Here is a 20,733-nt window from a genome sequence, read left to right as displayed (position 1 = left end):
TATAATTATGCACGTTGTTCTTGCTTTGTTGCGGGAGTTACGTATTTCAGGCAACCAAACTACGACATATTATTTTTTTTAATCTTTCATGTAATCTGTATTTGCTAAATGGTAAAGCATACGTCCAGCTCTACAAAATGTGTCGTTTATTCTTATGTGGATGTAGAATCTGTACTTATTATTATTATTATTAAGAAGCGTCCGATATAATCATCGATTGCTACATATCGATAATACCGGAAAAGTGACTGGTTTGTTGTCAACTGCGGAAACTGTTGTTGTTGATGTTTGCAGTTGTCAGTTGTTCATATGGATAGGAAATACATTTGTGTTATGGCAGTAGTAGGTGTAGTGTATGTGTGTTTTGAAGCAGTAGGAACAACTGTCTAGACCGCTTTACGAAAGAACTAACAATGAGGGTGCTACAGTAATAAAGCTGTCAAGTTGGACCATTGTAATACAATGTAGAAATTGAGAACAATGTAATTTTCTTACCGATGAACATGTGATACGAGTAACCCAGTAGTGTTTTATTGAATTGAGACTGGAAATGCTTACGGGCGTTAAGCCCGAGAAGATCTAATGCAATTTCTTTTGTTTTGTGAGAATACGTAAATTTGCAACGTGCTGAGTCTTGTAACATAATGTTATCAAGGCTACTGCTATCAAGACTGATTCTTCATAGTTCTCACGTGTAGGAGAAACAGTACATGAGTAAAATTCCCCGCGATGGCTACATCAGTAGAGCTGGAGGAATTCATGTCGGCACCGCTAGTGAAGTGGGTTAGTTTATGCTTCTTATAGTATAGTTAATATGTCTTATCATTGTTACTTGTTTATTGGCCCATTTCATCTTTTCTTTACATGTGTTAGTGGCAGTAAATAAGGTAAACTCACAAAGCTTATGCTAGGAACTTTTCTGACAGGAATTTGGCTGTGTACGTGAAACTCTCCATCTTGTCATTTGCAACTTTAATCATCACAGAGTACTTGGATGATTATATTTACATGTGCTTTATATTAAATGTGGAAGCACGTTGTGATGTGTGGGGGCAAGTGCTGTAGCAATTGCAGGAGTGGCTGTGCCTCTTATTTATGTAAATTAAAAACATTTCTTATTATACTGATGTTTTGTTGGTATTCATAAGAAGGGCGTGCATATACACATTCACCACACCACTGCAGAATTGAGTAATTATCTGTGGCATGTTTTCCAGGTAGAGGCTATGGAACAGCCGTGTGGAAATCTTCATATTCTATAAGAAAATGAATGTTGTTTGGATAAGCTTCCTCAGAATCTTACAAATTAACTTTGAATTCAGCCTATGTCTGGAACATATTTTGACAACAAGAAAGCTGCAGTGAATGAAATGGAAGAAAAGATGGTGGATTTAAGTGGTATAATGCATAGGTCTTCTGTTTGCCCAACTTTTACTGATTATTTACAGATGGCATGGGGAAGGGAGAGATGGTGCAAGGAATACAGAAAAAAGGTCACAATCAACACATTGAGTGCTGTAGGGGGAACAAGCTCCGGGCACCTCATTCTATACTGGTACTACACATACACTGTGCGTTCCATATCTGTACAAATGCTGAATGATACACAGAAGTAACAAATGCTTAAATGTTTTGGGAGATGTTAATTTTCAATAATGATACTTACTGTTACATATTTTGTATCAGTTCTGAAAAAGCAGCGTTAGATGTTACTGTTGATTAGTTTCCTTGACTGTTTTCTAATGAAGTTTCTCCAAGGCATTGTAGGTATCTCATGTGATGGGCCTCGATTTGCTTCATGACATATTTTGAAACCTGACAGCTCCGCTTGACATTCACCACATACCACAATGGTTACAAAAAGCTGTACTCAAAATTGATATTATTAAATCTGTGATCTTGGTAGTGGCCAGGCACAAATTCCCTGCCGCCCAAAGTCTTCAGACTTCTACCAACGAGGGAGCCTAGGCACCAGGAGAAGTTTGCAATTTAGTAACTGCTGTTTGCCCAACTTCTCCTGATTCTTTACAGAGGAGCTGCATTGTCCATTGAGAAAAAGATATCTGCAGAGAGCAGTGCTTGGAGCATTGACAAAATTTTGTGAGCTGTTTTTCTCAAATAGTTTGCAGTTTTGGGAATCAGCTTCAGCATGTAGATACAGCTAGCATAAGATGACAGATGTCATTTTGTGTTGAAGAGTTGGGGCAGACTCTGAGGTGGTGTATCAAAGTGCAAGTCAAATTCACAGAACTGAGTATGTGAGACTAAGAATAACACTCAAGTCTGCACTGCTGCAGATGTGGCAAACTGCAATACCACTGTACCTTGCAAAAGGGTCATTCCATGTCAGTTCAACCAGAGGCTCCAGCTCATAGTCTCAGGTTTGACTGAAATTCAGTACACTAATTCTACCGTGTGTGGATCACTCATGTACAAAGTATTAGTTTCCCCTGCGAATTAGTTCCAGAATTATGACTTGTGAAAGAAGGTGGCATGACCCAGAAATTGCAACCCGCATCTGGCAATTCATCTTCATACCCAACTTCAGGTCTTAATAACTTTGGAACTATTCCACAATGTCCAGTGAAATTTTTACAACCCAGTAACATCCATTTAGAGAACACACTCCATGAATCAAAACACAAAAACATATTTCTGAGGTAAAATAAAAATTTCCAAAATGTGATTAAAAAAATGGAATACGTTAAAAGGTACATAATGTAGGTGCCCTCTATGCCAAATATAATTCACTCAAAAAGGGTATAATTTTTTTTGTGGTAAGCTTAATGTGGCCTAAACACACACAGAACTCATCTTGCCCATATCAGTCACAAAAACTGAGTTACATGCACACAAAAATACAAAAATTTGAAAAATGACCTGAAAAACATGTTTTTTCGAAGTGTGGTTGCACAAAAGGGACAAGTGGTATCCAAGACAAATTTTACACACTGCATAAGTAGACCATAATGATATATATCTCAAAATTTCAGCATGTTATTACAAGACATCTGTGTACAATGGAAGTTGACAGATGTATTTGGTGATGTGGCCATTGTTCCACAACACAATTTTGTAAAAACATATCGTAAACTGTTCTGCCTCTTCTTATCCTCTCCCACAACTGTTTAATCATTAAACAACAATATATAGACAGATTAACACAGCCTATCATTAATGTTTACTGCACATTAACTGCTAAAAACCAGTCGATTGTGCTTCGAACAGAAGTTCTCCCACACTTTAGCTACTGTACTCTGTACATTGAGTGGCAAATTGTACTGTATTCCTGACACTGTGGTAGTAACTGGAACTGTCATAAGAATATGTTCAAAAGGAATCCAACACCTGTCTGCCAAACGTGGCCAATGAAAAATCCTGCTGGTGCCATGAAGTTCACAAATACATCACCTTCTGCTTCACAGCACTCTGCAACACATCCTAAGTACCATTTGTCATCATAAACAGCAATAACATTGCAACATGGTTGTATGTTGCTGCTTTTGCTTCTGAATCCTGAGTCAGACACACTGTGAAGACACATGTTGTGCATGAACCTATACATATAACCGGACAGTCTGCTCATCTGCACATTGTCAGAGTCCACTGGAGAGAAGTGATGATGGCTCCTTGTGCCTGCAACAGTTTTTAACGTGTTCTAGTCTGTTTTTTAGCAACTCTTCAACTGATTTCACCTCATCTTTCGAAACATAGAATGATTGTATGCCAGAGATATTTTTCTGTACTCAGGTAAATAATTGAAGAGGTGTTAGAGTGTGACCTTCTGTAGGGTGCTGCAGACTTGTTTGTGATGCCATGCGCTTAATGGTAGCGCCAACACCATCACATACATTTTTGCCATGACTTGTTGCGAAAAAAATTCCATTCTGCATGAATCTGAAAATCATGGTAACACATGCATAAATTTTTGAGATTTTTACAGTTTTTGTACTGAATAGCTGCCCCATCACTGAAGTATTTCGCAAAATGTATGTGAGGCAGCTCGTTTTTCACATATGCCGTGACAGTGCGAATGTGGACATGAACTGCAATGGCATCATGAATTAAACAGTCACTAAAAATGCACTGATTCATGACAGACACATCACCTGATTCACCCCTATAGTAAGTCGCAAATGGCTGGAGAGTTGTCCCAATGATATCCTTTGATGGCATCTTGAACTATAAATGCGTAATTTTGAGAAAAGTCTAGTATTACTGTTATTTCATGTTGTTTCAAATTATCCTTACAAAACTAGAGATAAGCCAATTGTGCTGTTGCTGTGAAGCTGTGTGTGGCCAGTTTGTCTGTTTTTTGACAACACATTTCAACAAAATCTTCCACTGTACTTTGCTTTGTTTCAAGACTTGTGTGATCCATGTGTGTCCATTGTTTATAAGAAACAAGTTCGTCATCCATAAGGAGTTCACCATGCAGTTTGTTATTCATGTGTTCTGCAAGATTTGCCTTACCGGGACACTTTTCACACCTCTGTATCATGCACTGGTAGGAAGTGATGTCACACACTAGCAGCTTCATTGCACCTTTGTAATCCAGACCAGAATCCGTTATAGCAACAAACATCAACTTAGCATTTTGATGGTCTCACATACACAAACATTGTGTGTGCCCCTTGCACTTACAGGCACAACCCATTTTGGCCGAAGATTGAAAAAAGATGATAAACCTACTTTGGTATTGGGATACTTTTCCTTGAATTCTACATATAGTTCTAATATGTTGCATAGCAACAATCTTTTTCACATCTGTACACATACATTCCCCATTTTCACTGTTACATAGATAGTTGTTGTTTTTGTTTTCTGCAGGCATTATTTGGCTGTAGTCATTATTTTCATAAAACTCCAACACTAGCACCTTCATTTCTGAACTCAATTTCTTACCCTGAGCCTGCTGAAGTTGTGGAAGCACTCCTTTGGTTGCTTTTATTTTCCTAGCTTGCTTTACCATATATGTAGAAACATTGAATTCCTTTGCGTGTAGTCAATAGACCAGCTGGAAGGTGCAAGGGTAAGAATAACTACTTTTTTCTGGCGCGTGGATATGGCACATTTTTCTTTCAAATCATGCACAATTTTGTCCAAATCGGAGCATTTCTGGCATGATTTTTGTTCCTTTGGAGCAGATAGTCCTTCATCTTCCACCATTAGTGTGTCAGCTATTTTGTGTTTTAATTCCATTTGAGCTTCTTGTAGTTTTCTTCTACCATAGCTGGGCCTGTCTCTTTTCCCAACTTTGTGTGTCTTCATGGGAGACAAACCAAGAGCAGTCACTGAAGTATTTAATTACTCATCCGCTGTGGTTGTAGGTGGCTGATACTCTTCGTCACTGTCATGTAAATCATCAGAATTTTCTTCATTTTTTAGCAGTGTAACACACCTGGAACGTAACTTTTGTCCTGGTTTCATGTTAAGTCCCATGCACTGATTCACTTACAATACTGGTTTTATATAAATTTCTCTGAGGCTACACTTAACTGTCTTCTTATGAATCCGAAATGGATCAAAACAACTTCTTTGTAGGAAAGAATTCTTATCCAGAAACACTTTCATATGATGATAAAAAACACTAAAGTTTCCTGGAACTGTACTTCTTGTGCCCACAGGGTGTATCCCGGATCTCCATAGCAACAAATCTTGGTCTGATTCATCCAGATCATACAGTACCAAGTGAATGCCACATTTTGTTCCATATGTTGTTTTATGACATTCAGATGCTTGTGCTCTACCAATACTGCAACTTGTTTGAACAGAAGCACCACTAGTACACTCTTCTGCCTCCATACTGACTTTCCACAATAGTAATGACCAGTCTGAACTAGAATCTTAAAAACATGAGTAACCTGTGCTTGTTGCTTGTTTCCTTTGTTGTTCCTGCCTAACAATGACTCATTCTGTCCCTGAAAACTACCATTGTTTAACTTTCTGTTGTCTAATGGTCCCCAACAATTGCTGCAGCTTTATCTGAAATAAGCTGTCTGCATCATCACTATTACTTGCTAAATTGTGTTAAAAGAAACGTAACAAAATACATCTCTGTCAACTTTTATTGTACACAAATGCCTTGCAATAACAAGTTGAAATTTTGCCACATATTATATTATGGTCTACTTATGCAGTGTTTGAAATTTGGCTTGGCTATCACTTGTCCCTTTTGTGCTACCACACTTAGAAAATCCATGTTTTTCAGGTAATTTTTCAAATTTTTGTGTTTTCGTGTGCATGTAACTCTGTTTGTGTGACTGATATGGGCAAGATGAGTTCTGTGTGTGTTTAGGCCACATTAAGCTTACCACAAAAAAATTTATACCCTTTTTGAGTGAATTATATTTAACGTATTCCATTTTTTAAAATCACATTTTGGAAATTTTTATTTTCCCTCAGAAATATGTTTTTGTGTTTTGATTCATAGAGTGTGTTCTCTAAGTGGATGTTACTAGGTTGTAAAAATTTCACTGGACTGTGCGGAATAGTTCCAAAGTTATTAAGACCTGAAGTTGGGTCTGAAGATAGATTGCCAGATGCGGGTTGCAATTTCTGGGTCACGCCACCTTCTTTCACAAGCCATAATTCTGGAACTAATTGGCAGGGGAACTTAAAATTTTGTACATGAGTGTTTCACACTTGGTAGCATTGGTGTGCTAAATTTCAGCCAAATCTGAGACTATCAGCTGGAACATTTTCTCAAATTGGTTGAATTGACATGGAATGACCCAAAAACAGTTTACAAAATCTGTTTTTTTCCCTGGTAGTAACTCTTGGTGTCACTCCACAGAATTATATGTTCTCCTTTTTGCTGTAATCAAACACAGAACCTGTGTTAAAATATTACCAAAGCTTTTTGGTAACTGGGTGACATGCTGTAGCATACAACATGGGGTCAAGAGGAATGTTTGACAGGAGAAGTCAGCTTTGGCCAGTGCTGCAAAGTGATGTTAATGGCTACTGTCGTGTAACTTTAACGTGAATATATTCACAGTGTTGCTGTTAGCTGCTGAAAAAGACTGATTGTGGTGACAGGTTAATCTGTTGTGTAGCTTGAGGTATAGGTTAGGTTGGATGGTAATAGTTTGATTGGGAGTTGGTGAAGCCAAAGAGTGATCTGTAGCTTTCCGTGAGGTCTAGGGTAGGTTGGAAGGTGACTGTTCAGTTGTGTGGGGAATCCAACAAATGAGATACTAAAAAACCTGGCCGTGCTCACAGACTGATCTATAGTTTACTCTGTTTCAAAAGATTGCCAATAACATCGCATTACAGTACCCATATTGTTTATGGCATTTGTCACACATTTCCTATGTCACTGGTCAAAGCCAACAACTGGTGTCGAACATACCTCTATAACCCAGCATGTTTCTTTGTGTAACTGAGTAATTTGTGATATAATAATCCATGCCTGTTGAATAACATTCATGTCTGACTCAGACTGAAGAATTTTTGGCTAGAGTGTGCTTGAAAATTTGATTATGGTGATAGACTAGCTAGGTTGCAAGGTGGTGATTTGGTAATGAATTGGGGAAGCCATTGAATGTGAATGCAAAATAAAGGCCATTAATTTTCTTTGTGAGGATCCACATCCTCTAGATACTTAGATTAGATTCAGTTTTTGTTCCATAGACCCAAAAATGAGACGATTCTCGTCAGAAAATATAACATAGGTCAGAAAATATAACATAATGGGAATTTGAGGAGATGGGACCTGGATAAACTGAAAGAACCAGAGGTTTACAGAGTTTCAGGGAGAGCATAAGGGAACAATTGACAGGAATGGGGGAAGGAAATACAGTAGAAGAAGAATGGGTAGCTTTGAGGGATGAAATAGTGAAGGCAGCAGAGGATCAAATAGGTAAAAAGACGAGGGCTAGTAGAAACCCTTGGGTAACAGAATAAATACTGAATTTAATTGATGAAAGGAGAAAATATAAAAATGCAGTAAATGAAGCAGGCAAAAAGAAATACAAACGTCTCAAAAATGAGATGAACAGGAAGTGCAAAATGGCTAAGCAAGGATGGCTAGAGGACAAATGTAAGGATGTAGAGGCTTATCTCACTAGGGGTAAGATAGATAATGCCTATAGGAAAATTAAAGAGACCTTTGGAGAAAGGAGAACCACTTGCATGAATATCAAGAGCTTTGATGGAAACCCAGTTCTAAGCAAAGAAGGGAAAGCAGAAAGGTGGAAGGAGTATGTAGAGGGTCTATACAAGGGCGATGTACTTGAGGACAATATTATGGAAATGGAAGAGGATGTAGATGTAGATGAAATGGGAGATATGATACTGTGTGAAGAGTTTGACAGAGCACTGAAAGACCTGAGTCGAAACAAGGCCCCCGGAGTAGACAACATTCCATTAGAACTACTGACAGCCTTGGGAGAGCCAGTCCTGACAAAACTCTACCATCTAGTGAGCAAGATGTATGAGACAGGCGAAATACCCTCAGACTTCAAGAAGAATATAATAATTCCAATCCCAAAGAAAGCAGGTGTTGACAAATGTGAAAATTACTGAACTATCAGTTTAATAAGTCACAGCTGCAAAATACTAACGTGAATTCTTTACAGACGAATGGAAAAACTGATAGAAGACGACCTTGGGGAAGATCAGTTTGGATTCCATAGAAATGTTGGAACACATGAGGCAATACTGACCCTACAACTTATCTTAGAAGAAAGATTAAGGAAAGGCAAACCTACGTCTCTAGCATTTGTAGACTTAGAGAAAGCTTTTGACAATGTTGATTGGAATACTCTCTTTCAAATTCTGAAGGTGGCAGGGGTAAAATACAGGGAGCGAAAGGCTATTTACAATTTGTACAGAAACCAGATGGTAGTTATAAGAGTCGAGGGACATGAAAGGGAAGCAGTGGTGGGGAAGGGAGTGAGACAGGGTTGTAGCCTATCCCCGATGTTATTCAATCTATATATTGAGCAAGCAGTAAAGGAAACAAAAGAAAAATTTGAAGTAGGTATTAAAATCCATGGAGAAGAAATAAAAAACTTTGAGGTTCGCCAATGACATTGTAATTCTGTCAGAGACAGCAAAGGACTTGAAAGAGCAGTTGAACGGAATGGACAGTGTCTTGAAAGGAGGATGTAAGATGAACATCAACAAAAGCAAAACAAGGTTAATGGAATGTAGTCGAATTAAGTTGGGTGATGCTAAGGGAATTAGATTAGGAAATGAGACACTTAAAGTAGTAAAGGAGTTTTGCTATTTGGGGAGCAAAATAACTTATGATGGTCGAAGTAGAGAGGATATAAAATGTAGACTGGTAATGGCAAGGAAAGTGTTTCTGAAGAAGAAAAATTTGTTAACATTGAGTATAGATTTAAATGTCAGGAAGTCGTTTCTGAAAGTATATGTATGGAGTGTAGCCATGTATGGAAGTGAAACGTGGACGATAAATAGTTTAGACAAGAAGAGGATAGAAGCTTTCGAAATGTAGTGCTACAGAAGAATGCTGAAGATTAGATGGGTAGATCACATAACTATTGAGGAGGTATTGAATAGAATTGGGAGCTTGTGGCACAACTTGACTAGAAGAAGGGATCGGTTGGTAGGACGTGTTCTGAGACATCGAGGCATCACCAATTTAGTATTGGAGGGCAGTGTGGAGGGTAAAAATCGTAGAGGGAGACCAAGAGATGAATACACTAAGCAGATTCAGAAGGATGTAGGCTTCAGTAGGTGCTGGGAGATGAAGAAGCTTGCACAGGATAGAGTAGCATGGAGAGCTGCATCAAACCAGTCTCAGGACTGAAGACCACTACAACAACAACAACCCTGATCATGTGTCAGGAGATTGTCAGAATAGGTGAATACATTACAGTAAACTGGATGTAAATGTTCTTTATTCAAATTTGACCTTAGGCTAAGTCATTTTCAGGAATACGCATGGTGTCACATTATCGAATTTTTTTACTCTGCACATACAAAACCGGACATATTTCATAATTACGTTGCGAATGAATCCACATAAATAAGTTACAGTGTCACATGTGGCATGTTGGTAACTGTACTCGTAAGTACTGCAGCTTGACAGCTCACAGCAACTGTTGCAAAATAAAGGTTTTGCTAACAGCCTGTTTATGGTAGTGCCATATTTTATGCACTTTTCATAATCAAAACTAAAACTGCAAGATAAATTCAGGAAACCGATCGTAGATAATTAAGTAGTCTCCAATGAGTATTTTGATGGATGTTATATGAAGTATGAAAAATCCAAGAGGGTCCACTACAGAACTTGTACTGTGTTTTTCATTGAATAAGATGATTAGTATCAAAATGTACATATTTCTTGTGTTTAGAGATAAAGGAGAGACATATTTTTGGATAGATAATAAATCAGCAAATCATTAGCTATTTTGTTAGGTAATCAACTTATTTTGTTTACAGTTTTACTCATGTCTTGAAAATGAAGGACGAGTTCCCAATTATGAAGAACTGGTTGATGGTGTTGTGCTATATGAAGTACTTCTACAAATGTAAGTATGTCTCATTTTGATATATAGAGGATGAACTTTGGAGAATTTTTCATTGACCAACACTGCAGTGTCTTGTTAGTTCTTGAAACGGCACTAATTCCACACCTGCTTTTTATTGTTATTTTCTTCATTATGTTTCTTTATTATAATTTTTTTACCTTATTGTATTGCACCCATTTTCAGACATGTAAATTGCTAGTAATTCAAATAATTTTATTGATATGATTCCAAAGTATGTTAGGAAACCACAAAAGATTCTTTGCAGTTCACCTTTTTGTCAGCAGCCAGAACTGCTAAAAATGTGTAAATTTCTTTGTGAAAAGGGCATCATTGGGGGTAATTAATAATAAAACTTACTTATATGCTTTGTGGAGCATTGTTGGCAGCGCTCTCCATAAGGTGTGATGGGATTGCCCAGGGATATAATGATGGCTGGGTTCAGTCCGTGAAAGAATAGTCTGCAGGCTCATTCTTTATCAGTGACTTTGATAATTACTCGTGTCTTAATCTAACCACAATTTGGTAATGTAAATACATGTGGAGAAAAAAAAAAAGACACTCACCAGTGTGTTGTAGAACTGTCACTCACTTACTGCGGTGGTGAAAATTTATACTAATCTTTAATGTCTCAATTAACCTACATCCACATGATGCTCTGTGTATTTTACAAACTGCTGAAGAGTAATAAACAAAGTCTTAATAACACAAACAACAAAAGTTTTCAATTTTTATGCTAACAATACAGTACCTTTTTCTTCACCTCTCGTAGGCTACTACAAAAATCCTTCCATTCACTACATGAAACTTATCAGCCTACTGGTATCTTCAGTAGATGCAAAGTATCAGTGTCTGTTGTGGTTCTATTCATAACGTACACCCTGATTCATTGTATGTCTACAATTAGTGGCCATTGCTGTTGGAGGTAAAGATCGTAATTTAGTTTAGTGGTTGTAAATCATTCAGTGTGCCACTGCACTCATGTCTTCTGAGTTGTTTATTAACTGAATAATGTTCATTACTTGTCATTAATAAGTAGGAAAGTGAAGTAACAATAACTAATTGCACATATTTTCAGTAATTATTAATAATTCCTGATCACAACATTTGTGAATAGTGAAATTTCTGAACAGATTAAAAAAGAGAAAAAATTACATATTGTGCAAGCCTGTCTTTGCACTCCTGTCTTGGACTTTTTTGTTATTGCTCTACCTTCTCCAGATGAAGCTGTGTCAATGTATCTACTTTCAGCAAAGAAAGTGTAAACCATTAATTTTTCCACGCTTCTTACTTTCTGCAGTTTTTTTGTTTTGTAGAATATTGGACAAACATCACTGTGGACAGTACGTGAGTCTGACTGTGGCTGTATATCTGTCTCATAATTGTACATCTGTTTTATCATCAGTTACAGTGGTGGATATTGATTTTGGTGGGCCACAGGTAAACCAGATGATAAATTCCAGACACTGAGCATTCTTTGATTCAGATGATGTGATATCCACTGACAACTTTGTGAAATGAAATAGACTTCAAATAGGTGGGAGTAAATGTAAAACACACAGTATGACAATGGACAAAGCCTTCAGTAGGCGCTGTAACAAAACCATATTGTAAGACCTCTTCCAAAAACTTTTATCAGTTTTGAACAAATGTGCAGTTTGTCACTGGCACAGAAATTGTGGACCAGACAGATGTTGATACAAGAACTGAAACAGACAAATGTTAATTCTGCCACACATATTCCCTCAAAAAAATCCACAAAAGTTGTTAGCATACAGTTGCCATACCACTAAAATGACTGAGTGATGTGGCGGAATGGTTAGCACACTGGACTCTCATTCTGGAGGATGACGGTTCAAACCCACATTCGGCCATCCAGATTTAGGTTTTCCTTGATTTCCCTAAATCACTTCAGACAAATGCCAGGATCGTTCCTTTGAAAGGGCACGGCTGACTTCCTTCCCCATCCTTCCCTAATCCAATGTAACAAATTTAACAACTGACTTGCAAAACTACCATCCTATACCATTCACCTCTATTTGTTGCAAACATCTTGAACAAATGTTGACTTTGAACATAATGACTTACCTGGAGTACAATAATCTTATTCACAGCAGTGAGCATGGGTTCCATAAATGCTAGTTGTGCTATGTCAACTTGCACTCTTTACACATTATATTTTGGAGGCCGTGGTTAGAGAAAGGAGCAGGTGGATTCAACTTTTAATAGACTTTTAAATAGGTTTTACTTTAGTATCACACTGATGCTTAAAAATACACATCTTCACACTTCAGTGGTGTCATACTCAGAACATACTTAGCACATCAGTGCACTACAGACAAATTTTTTGATTAGTGGAATATGTCAGTCTTAAATCTAGTGTCATGCATGTGGACTGCTGAGTTGCTTTTGAAGAGAGAGGAGTTCTTTGTATTGAAACAATTACGAGAAAAATGTGTTGAGAAGCAGTGAGTAGTGGTAAGTATTCCCAACTGGCTAAGTGGTTTGCATCAAGAGACTGTTGGACCAACTCAGCTAATGATTTTAATCACTCTTTACTGAGCAAGAAAAGAGTTACCGCAAGAGATAATTCCGTATGGCATAATAGAGTGCAAAATAAGCTTTCTTTGCGACCGTTTGACCTCCGGAAATAGAGTGTACTCTTAATGCAAGTGCAGCTTTCTTCACAGTTTGAAGTAAGTGATGTTTCCAGTTTAGGTTGCAGTTTAATTCAAGGTACAGGAACTTTGTGTTATCAATACACTGTAATTGCTGGTTATTGAATGTCCAGGTAAATTGCGCTTACTGGTGTTACCAGTTCTTGCGTTGCTTGCTGATGTTGGCAGTTCATTGATGTTGACTGTAACCATTCGAATGATAGTATACAATAGCCATTGAGAATCACTGACTGATGGTTTCTTTCAGTAGACGATACAAACTGATTACATTGTTTCCAGTATGGTGAGTGCCAGAATAACTTTTACTGATCTGGCTGTTATGAATCATAAAGTTGGTTACTGATTTACGTATTTCTTTGGTGATTGGAAGAAACCTAGATGTTCAGACAGGCTGACCTGTAGTGTAGCCCGAGGTCTAGCATTGTTAGTTGGCTAAGCCAATGAATCTCAACATGAAAATACACTGATGTGCCAAAGAAACTGGTATAGGCATGCATATTCAAATACAGAGATATGTAAACAGGCAGAATGCGGCATTGCGGTCGGCAACACCTATATAAGGCAACAAGTGTCTGATGCAGTTGTTAGATTGGTTGCTGCTGCTACAATGGCAGGTTATCAAGATTTAAGTGGGTTTGACCTTGGTGTTATAGTCGGCACGTGAACGATGGGATACAGCATCTCCAAGGTAGCAATGGAGTGGGGGGTTTCCGTATGACCATTTCACGTGTGTACCATGAATATCAGGAATTTGATAAAATATCAAATCTTGCTTTCAATAAATGTCAATGTGCAAATCATTCAATGAAACATCATCGAAATGGGCTTTTGGAGCCGAAGGCCCACTCGTATACCCTTGATGACTGCACAACACAAAGCTTTATGCCTCGCCTGGCCCCATCAACACTGACATTGGACTGGAAACATGTTGCCTGGTCAGACAAGTCTCGTTTCAAATTGTACCTAGTGGAGGGACGTGTACGGGTATGGAGACAACCTCATTTATTTTTTATTTATTTATTGTTCCGTGGGACCAAATTAAGGAGAAGTCTCCATGGTCATGGAACGAGTCAATACATGAAATTATAACACAATATTAGAAACAGATAAAATGAAATATAAAAAAAAAAAAAATATTCAGGTGACAAGTCGTAAGTTTAAATGAAGACAATCAACAATGTAACACTGGAATTTGCTTAATTTTTTAGCTCTTCCAGGAGCTCCTCGACAGAATAGAAGGAGTGAGCCATGAGGAAACTCTTCAGTTTAGACTTAAAAGAGTTTGGGCTACTGCTAAGATTTTTGAGTTCTTGTGGTAGCTTATTGAAAATGGATGCAGCAGAATACTGCACTCCTTTCTGCAAAAGAGTCAAGGAAGTGCATTCTACATGCAGATTTGATTTCTGCCTAGTATTAACTGAGTGAAAGCTGCTAACTCTTGGGAATAGGCTAATATTGCTAACAACAAACGACATTAAAGAAAATATATACTGTGAGGGCAATGTCAGAATTCCCAGATTTTTGAATAGGGGTCGACAAGAGGTTCTCGAACTTACACCACATATAGCTCGAACAGCCCGTTTTTGAGCCAGAAATACCCTTTTTGAATCAGAAGAATTACCCCAAAAAATAATACCATACGACATAAGCGTATGAAAATATGCGAAGTAGACTACTTTTCGTGTAGAAGTGTCACTTATTTCAGATACTGTTCTAATGGTAAATAAAGCAGCATTTAGTTTCTGAACAAGATCCTGGACATGGGCTTTCCACAACAGCTTACTATCTATCCGAACGCCTAGGAATTTGAACTGTTCCGTCTCGCTTATAATATGCCCATTCTGTCTGATCAAAATATCGGTTCTTGTTGAATTGTGAGTTAGAAACTGTAAAAACTGAGTCTTACTGTGATTTAGCATCAAATTATTTTCCACAAGCCATGAACTTATTTCATGAACTACATTATTTGTTACTGTTTCAATATTACACACATGAATCCAAGGATCCTGCATGTCAGCAGGGGGACTGCTCAAGCTGGTGGAGTTTCTGTAATGGTGTGGGGCATTTGCAGTTTGAGTGATATGGGACCCCTGACGTGGTTAGATATGACTCTGACAGGTGACATGTGCATAAGCATCCTGTCTGATCACTTGAATCCATTCATGTCCACTGTGAATTCCGACGGACTTGGGCATTTCCATCAGGACAATGCAACATCCCACATGCCCAGAATTATCACAGAGTGGGTGCAGGAACACTCTTGTGAGTTTAAGCACTTCCATTACCCACCAAACTCCACAGACATGAAACATATCTGGGATGCCTTGTAACAAGCTGTTCAGAAGAGTACTGCACCTCCTCGTACTCTTACAGGTTTTTGAACAGCCCTGCAGGATTCATGGTGTCAGTTCCCCGGAGCAGTACTTCAGACATTAGTCAAGGCCATGCCATGTTGTGTTGCGTCACTTCTGCGTGCTCGCGGGGGCCCTACACAATATTAGGCAGGGTATATCAATTTCTTTGCCTCTTCAGTGTATGATTGCCATAATAGGTTGATTGTAGCATAGACCAAGATATACATTCATCATTGCAGTAACCTACCTTGTATGTCTTATTTCCAATTGTGGTGAAAATTCTGATGTTGTGGTTGAATCTAACCTAATAGAAAAAATACTAGTGAACTTTATGTATGAACCATAGCAAATTGTGAACAAGCATTCTGATTGGCTAATGGCTGCTGACAACTGATGCACAGTTTGTTGCATTCACTTCCCATCTTTCAACACATGAATTAAACCAACATTATTTCAACACAGTAGCTGCTGACGCTGTAAGTGCACTTTTACCAAATGCCTTGTGGGTTTTTCAGGCTAGTTAGTTAGTTAGTTAGTTAGTTAGTTAGTTAGTAACATGTTCCATGGATCATTTTCCACAATAGATCATAATAATGTGAAACAAGTCGTTATACATTCACATTGCAAATTACTTTGTACATATGGTTACATTCTGAACATTTCTATTTTTTTTTTTTATTAAAAGGAGAAAAAAAAATACAGATATGAGTTAGTAATTTCTGTCCACCACCTTTTACACATTAAAACAATATAAATTCTTCTACAGAGTTGCCAAATAGAAAGTTTCACAGTGTGTTGTAAAATTTTGCTTCACTATATTTAAGACTTATTATATCACTGGGTAAATGATTAAAAATTTTTGTTGCAGTGTTGTGCACCCCTTTTTATGCTAAAGACAACCTTAATGGGGAGTAATGAATGTCATTTTTCCTTCTGGTATTGTAATTGTGCACCTCATTGTTTCTCTTGAACTGTAGTGGATTATTTACACAAACTTCACGATGGAATAAATATACTGTGAAGCAGTAGTCAGAATGCCCAATTCCTTAAACAGGTGTCTACGAGATGATCTTGGGTGAGCACCACATACACTCCTGGAAATGGAAAAAGGAACACATTGACACCGGTGTGTCAGACCCACCATACTTGCTCCGGACACTGCGAGAGGGCTGTACAAGCAATGATCACACGCACGGCACAGCGGACACACCAGGAACCGCGGTGTTGGCCGTCGAATGGCGCTAGCTGCGCAGCATTTGTGCACCGCCGCCGTCAGTGTCAGCCAGTTTGCCGTGGCATACGGAGCTCCATCGCAGTCTTTAACACTGGTAGCATGCCACGACAGCGTGGACGTGAACCGTATGTGCAGTTGACGGACTTTGAGCGAGGGCGTATAGTGGGCATGCGGGAGGCCGGGTGGACGTACCGCCGAATTGCTCAACACGTGGGGCGTGAGGTCTCCACAGTACATCGATGTTGTCGCCAGTGGTCGGCGGAAGGTGCACGTGCCCGTCGACCTGGGACCAGACCGCAGCGACGCACGGATGCACGCCAAGACCGTAGGATCCTACGCAGTGCCGTAGGGGACCGCACCGCCACTTCCCAGCAAATTAGGGACACTGTTGCTCCTGGGGTATCGGCGAGGACCATTCGCAACCGTCTCCATGAAGCTGGGCTACGATCCCGCACACCGTTAGGCCGTCTTCCGCTCACGCCCCAACATCGTGCAGCCCGCCTCCAGTGGTGTCGCGACAGGCGTGAATGGAGGGACGAATGGAGACGTGTCGTCTTCAGCGATGAGAGTCGCTTCTGCCTTGGTGCCAATGATGGTCGTATGCGTGTTTGGCGCCGTGCAGGTGAGCGCCACAATCAGGACTGCATACGACCGAGGCACACAGGGCCAACACCCGGCATCATGGTGTGGGGAGCGATCTCCTACACTGGCCGTACACCACTGGTGATCGTCGAGGGGACACTGAATAGTGCACGGTACATCCAAACCGTCATCGAACCCATCGTTCTACCATTCCTAGACCGGCAAGGGAACTTGCTGTTCCAACAGGACAATGCACGTCCGCATGTATGCCATGCCACCCAACGTGCTCTAGAAGGTGTAAGGCAACTACCCTGGCCAGCAAGATCTCCGGATCTGTCCCCTATTGAGCATGTTTGGGACTGGATGAAGCGTCGTCTCACGCGGTCTGCACGTCCAGCACGAACGCTGGTCCAACTGAGGCGCCAGGTGGAAATGGCATGGCAAGCCATTCCACAGGACTACATCCAGCATCTCTACGATCGTCTCCATGGGAGAATAGCAGCCTGCATTGCTGCGAAAGGTGGATATACACTGTACTAGTGCCGACATTGTGCATGCTCTGTTGCCTGTGTCTATGTGCCTGTGGTTCTGTCAGTGTGATCATGTGATGTATCTGACCCCAGGAATGTGTCAATAAAGTTTCCCCTTCCTGGGACAATGAATTCACGGTGTTCTTATTTCAATTTCCAGGAGTGTATTATTCTCACAACCCATTTTTGCGCAATGAAGTCTCTCTATCTTAAAGATGAGTTACCCCGGAACATTATACCTTATAACATTATTGAATGGAAATATGCAAAATATATGAACTTACTCATTGGTCTCTCCCCAAGATTTGCAGTGATTCTGAGGACAGATGTGGGTGAACTATATTGTTTTAGGAGTTCTAAAATGTATTTTTTCCAATTTAAATTTTCTTCGATATGGATCCCTAAGAACTTCGAAGTTTCCACCGTATTTAATATTTTGTCACCATATGTTATACTTATCATTGGTGTAGTACTTCTAGACATGCAAAACTGAATATCTTATATCTTTTTAAAATTGACAGTGGGACTATTTGCAGAGAACCAATCAATGATACCTTTAAGAACTTTGTTTACCATTTCTTTTCCTTGGATTGATAACAATACTAGTGTCATCTGCAAAAAGAACTTATTGTGCTTGTTTTATATTAGACAGAAGATTGTACAATTTTGGTAAACATTTTTGGAATACAGTGATCAATAGATTATTATATTTTGACTATAGTTCAGTCTTGATCACACCATTTATGTTTCAATGACATAGGTAACCGGTTTCAGTTATTTTTACATAACCATCAGACTCATGGCTCCCTTAGGATGGTAGGCGGAGATCTCCTCAGCTGCTACGAAGTCAACTGATCAGTTGACTTTGTAGCAGCTGAGGAGAGTCTGATGATGGTTATGTAAAAATAACCGAAACCGGTTACCTATGTCATTGAAACATAAATGGTGTGATCAAGACTGAACTATAGTTAAAAAAAAAAAGAAAAGAAAAAAAAGTAAGACAGAAGATTGTTTACTTATATGAGTAACAGTAGTGGACCTAAGATTGAACCTTGGGAACCCGATATGTGATTTCTCCCCATCAGAATTATGTCCCTGGACTATATTGCTTGACTTACTAAGTACAACTTTCTGCATTCTTTTGGTTGGATATGGCATTATCCATTGGTTGCCTATACAATCAATCCCATAAAATGTTACTTTATCTAGGAGAGTACTGTGATTCACACAGTCCAGTGCCATAGTGAGGTCACAGAAAATACGAACTGGTGCTGTTTTGAAACTTCCTGGCAGATTAAAACTGTGTGCCCGACCGAGACTCGAACTCGGGACCTTTGCCTTTTGCGGGCAAGTGCTCTACCAACTGAGCTACCGAAGCATGACTCACGGCCGGTCCTCACACCTTTACTTCTGCTATTATCTCGTCTCCTACCTTACAAACTTTACAGAAGCTCTCCTGTGGACCTTGCAGAACTAGCACTCCTGAAAAAAAGGATACTGTGGAGACATGGCTTAGCCACAGCCTGGGGGATGTTTCCAGAATGAGTTCTGCAAGGTTCACAGGAGAGCTTCTGTAAAGTTTGGAAGGTAGGAGATGAGATACTGGCAGAAGTAAAGCTGTGAGGACCGGCAGTGAGTCGTGCTTTGGTAGCTCAAATGGTAGAGCACTTGCCTGTGGAAGGCAACAGGTCCTGAGTTTGAGTCTCAGTCGGGCACACAGTTTTAATCTGCCAGGAAGTTTCATATCAGTGCACACTCCGCTGCAGAGTGAAAATCTCATTCTGGTGCTGTTTTGTTATTTAATGCTTGTAAAATCTGATGAGTGAACAAGTAAACTGCATTCTCAGTAGAGCAACCCTTCTGAAACCCAAATTGTGATTTGCTAGGAATACTATTATTGCTAAGGTGGGATACTATTGTAGAATACATCACCATCTCAAAAATTTTGGAGAACAATGTCAGCAGTGAAACAGGTCGGTAATTATTGACTTCTCTCTTATCACCTTTCTTAAAGAGGGGTTTGGTAATGGCATATTTCAGCCCCTCTGAAAATATGCCTTGAGTTAGTGACGCATTATATACTTCAAATAAGACTGGGCTTATCACATGGGAACAAATTTTCATACTGTATTGGAAACAGCCGGCCAGTGTGGCCGAGCGGTTCTAGGCACTTCCGTCTGGAACCGCGCGACCGCAACGGTTGCAGGTTCGAATCCTGCCTCGGGCATGGATGTATGTGGATGTCCTTAGGTTAGTTAGGTTTAAGTAGTTCTAAGTTCTAGGGGACTGATGACCTCAGAAGTTAAGTCCCATAGTGCTCAGAGCCATTTGAACCATTTTTTTTTGTATTGGAAACACCATCGAAACCGGATGAGCTTTTATTTTTGAGAGAATGTATAATTTTCTTAATTTCAGAAGAAGTTGGTGATATATTCATATGATTGAATTTTATGGGACTTACATTTTCAACATAATGCTGTGATTTCACTCTTGGACTATTTGTCCCTAAGCTTTTTACTATATTTAAGAAATTATTGTTAAATGCATTTGCTATCTGTGACTCATCATTTGTAGCCCTTCCATTCAGTTCAATAGTGCTGTTGTGTTGTTCTGTGGCTGGTTGTCTTGTCTCTTGCTTCACTACATTTCATATTGCTTTAAGTCTGTTGTTGGAAGTACTGATTTCTGACATTATGTGCATGTAATTTGATTTTTTAATAACCTTTCTTAGTAATTGTGAGAATTTTTTGTAGTGTGCAACTACTGCAGGTTCTTGCCAAAAGATACATTTCCTGTTTCCTTTCACAAGATACCTTAATATCTCTTGTAATCGATGGTTTTTTACCTGGCTGT

At 39.2% G+C, this 20,733-nt stretch overlaps 1 protein-coding gene and 1 non-coding gene across 3 annotated transcripts in view; one reads left to right on the top strand and one right to left on the bottom strand.

Annotated features, from left to right (window-relative positions):
• The first annotated feature begins 242 nt into the window (after window positions 1-242).
• The window catches only part of LOC126185022 (protein Daple), a 199,706-nt gene continuing 179,215 nt past the window's right edge, over window positions 243-20,733 (top strand). For both annotated transcript variants that reach the window (XM_049927747.1, XM_049927746.1), the window contains exons 1-2: window positions 243-783; window positions 10,417-10,505. In XM_049927747.1, the coding sequence (XP_049783704.1) occupies window positions 730-783; window positions 10,417-10,505 (143 nt within the window). In that variant the 5' untranslated portion in view covers window positions 243-729. The remainder of the gene's footprint in view (window positions 784-10,416; window positions 10,506-20,733) is intronic.
• On the bottom strand, window positions 19,185-19,259 carry Trnal-caa (transfer RNA leucine (anticodon CAA)). Its single transcript has one exon. It is a non-coding gene; the product is annotated as a tRNA-Leu (tRNA).

Source organism: Schistocerca cancellata, chromosome 4 (assembly GCF_023864275.1).
Source record: "Schistocerca cancellata isolate TAMUIC-IGC-003103 chromosome 4, iqSchCanc2.1, whole genome shotgun sequence".
In the NCBI taxonomy this organism is placed as follows: domain Eukaryota; kingdom Metazoa; phylum Arthropoda; class Insecta; order Orthoptera; family Acrididae; genus Schistocerca; species Schistocerca cancellata.
This window is presented reverse-complemented; position numbering and strand designations above follow the sequence as displayed.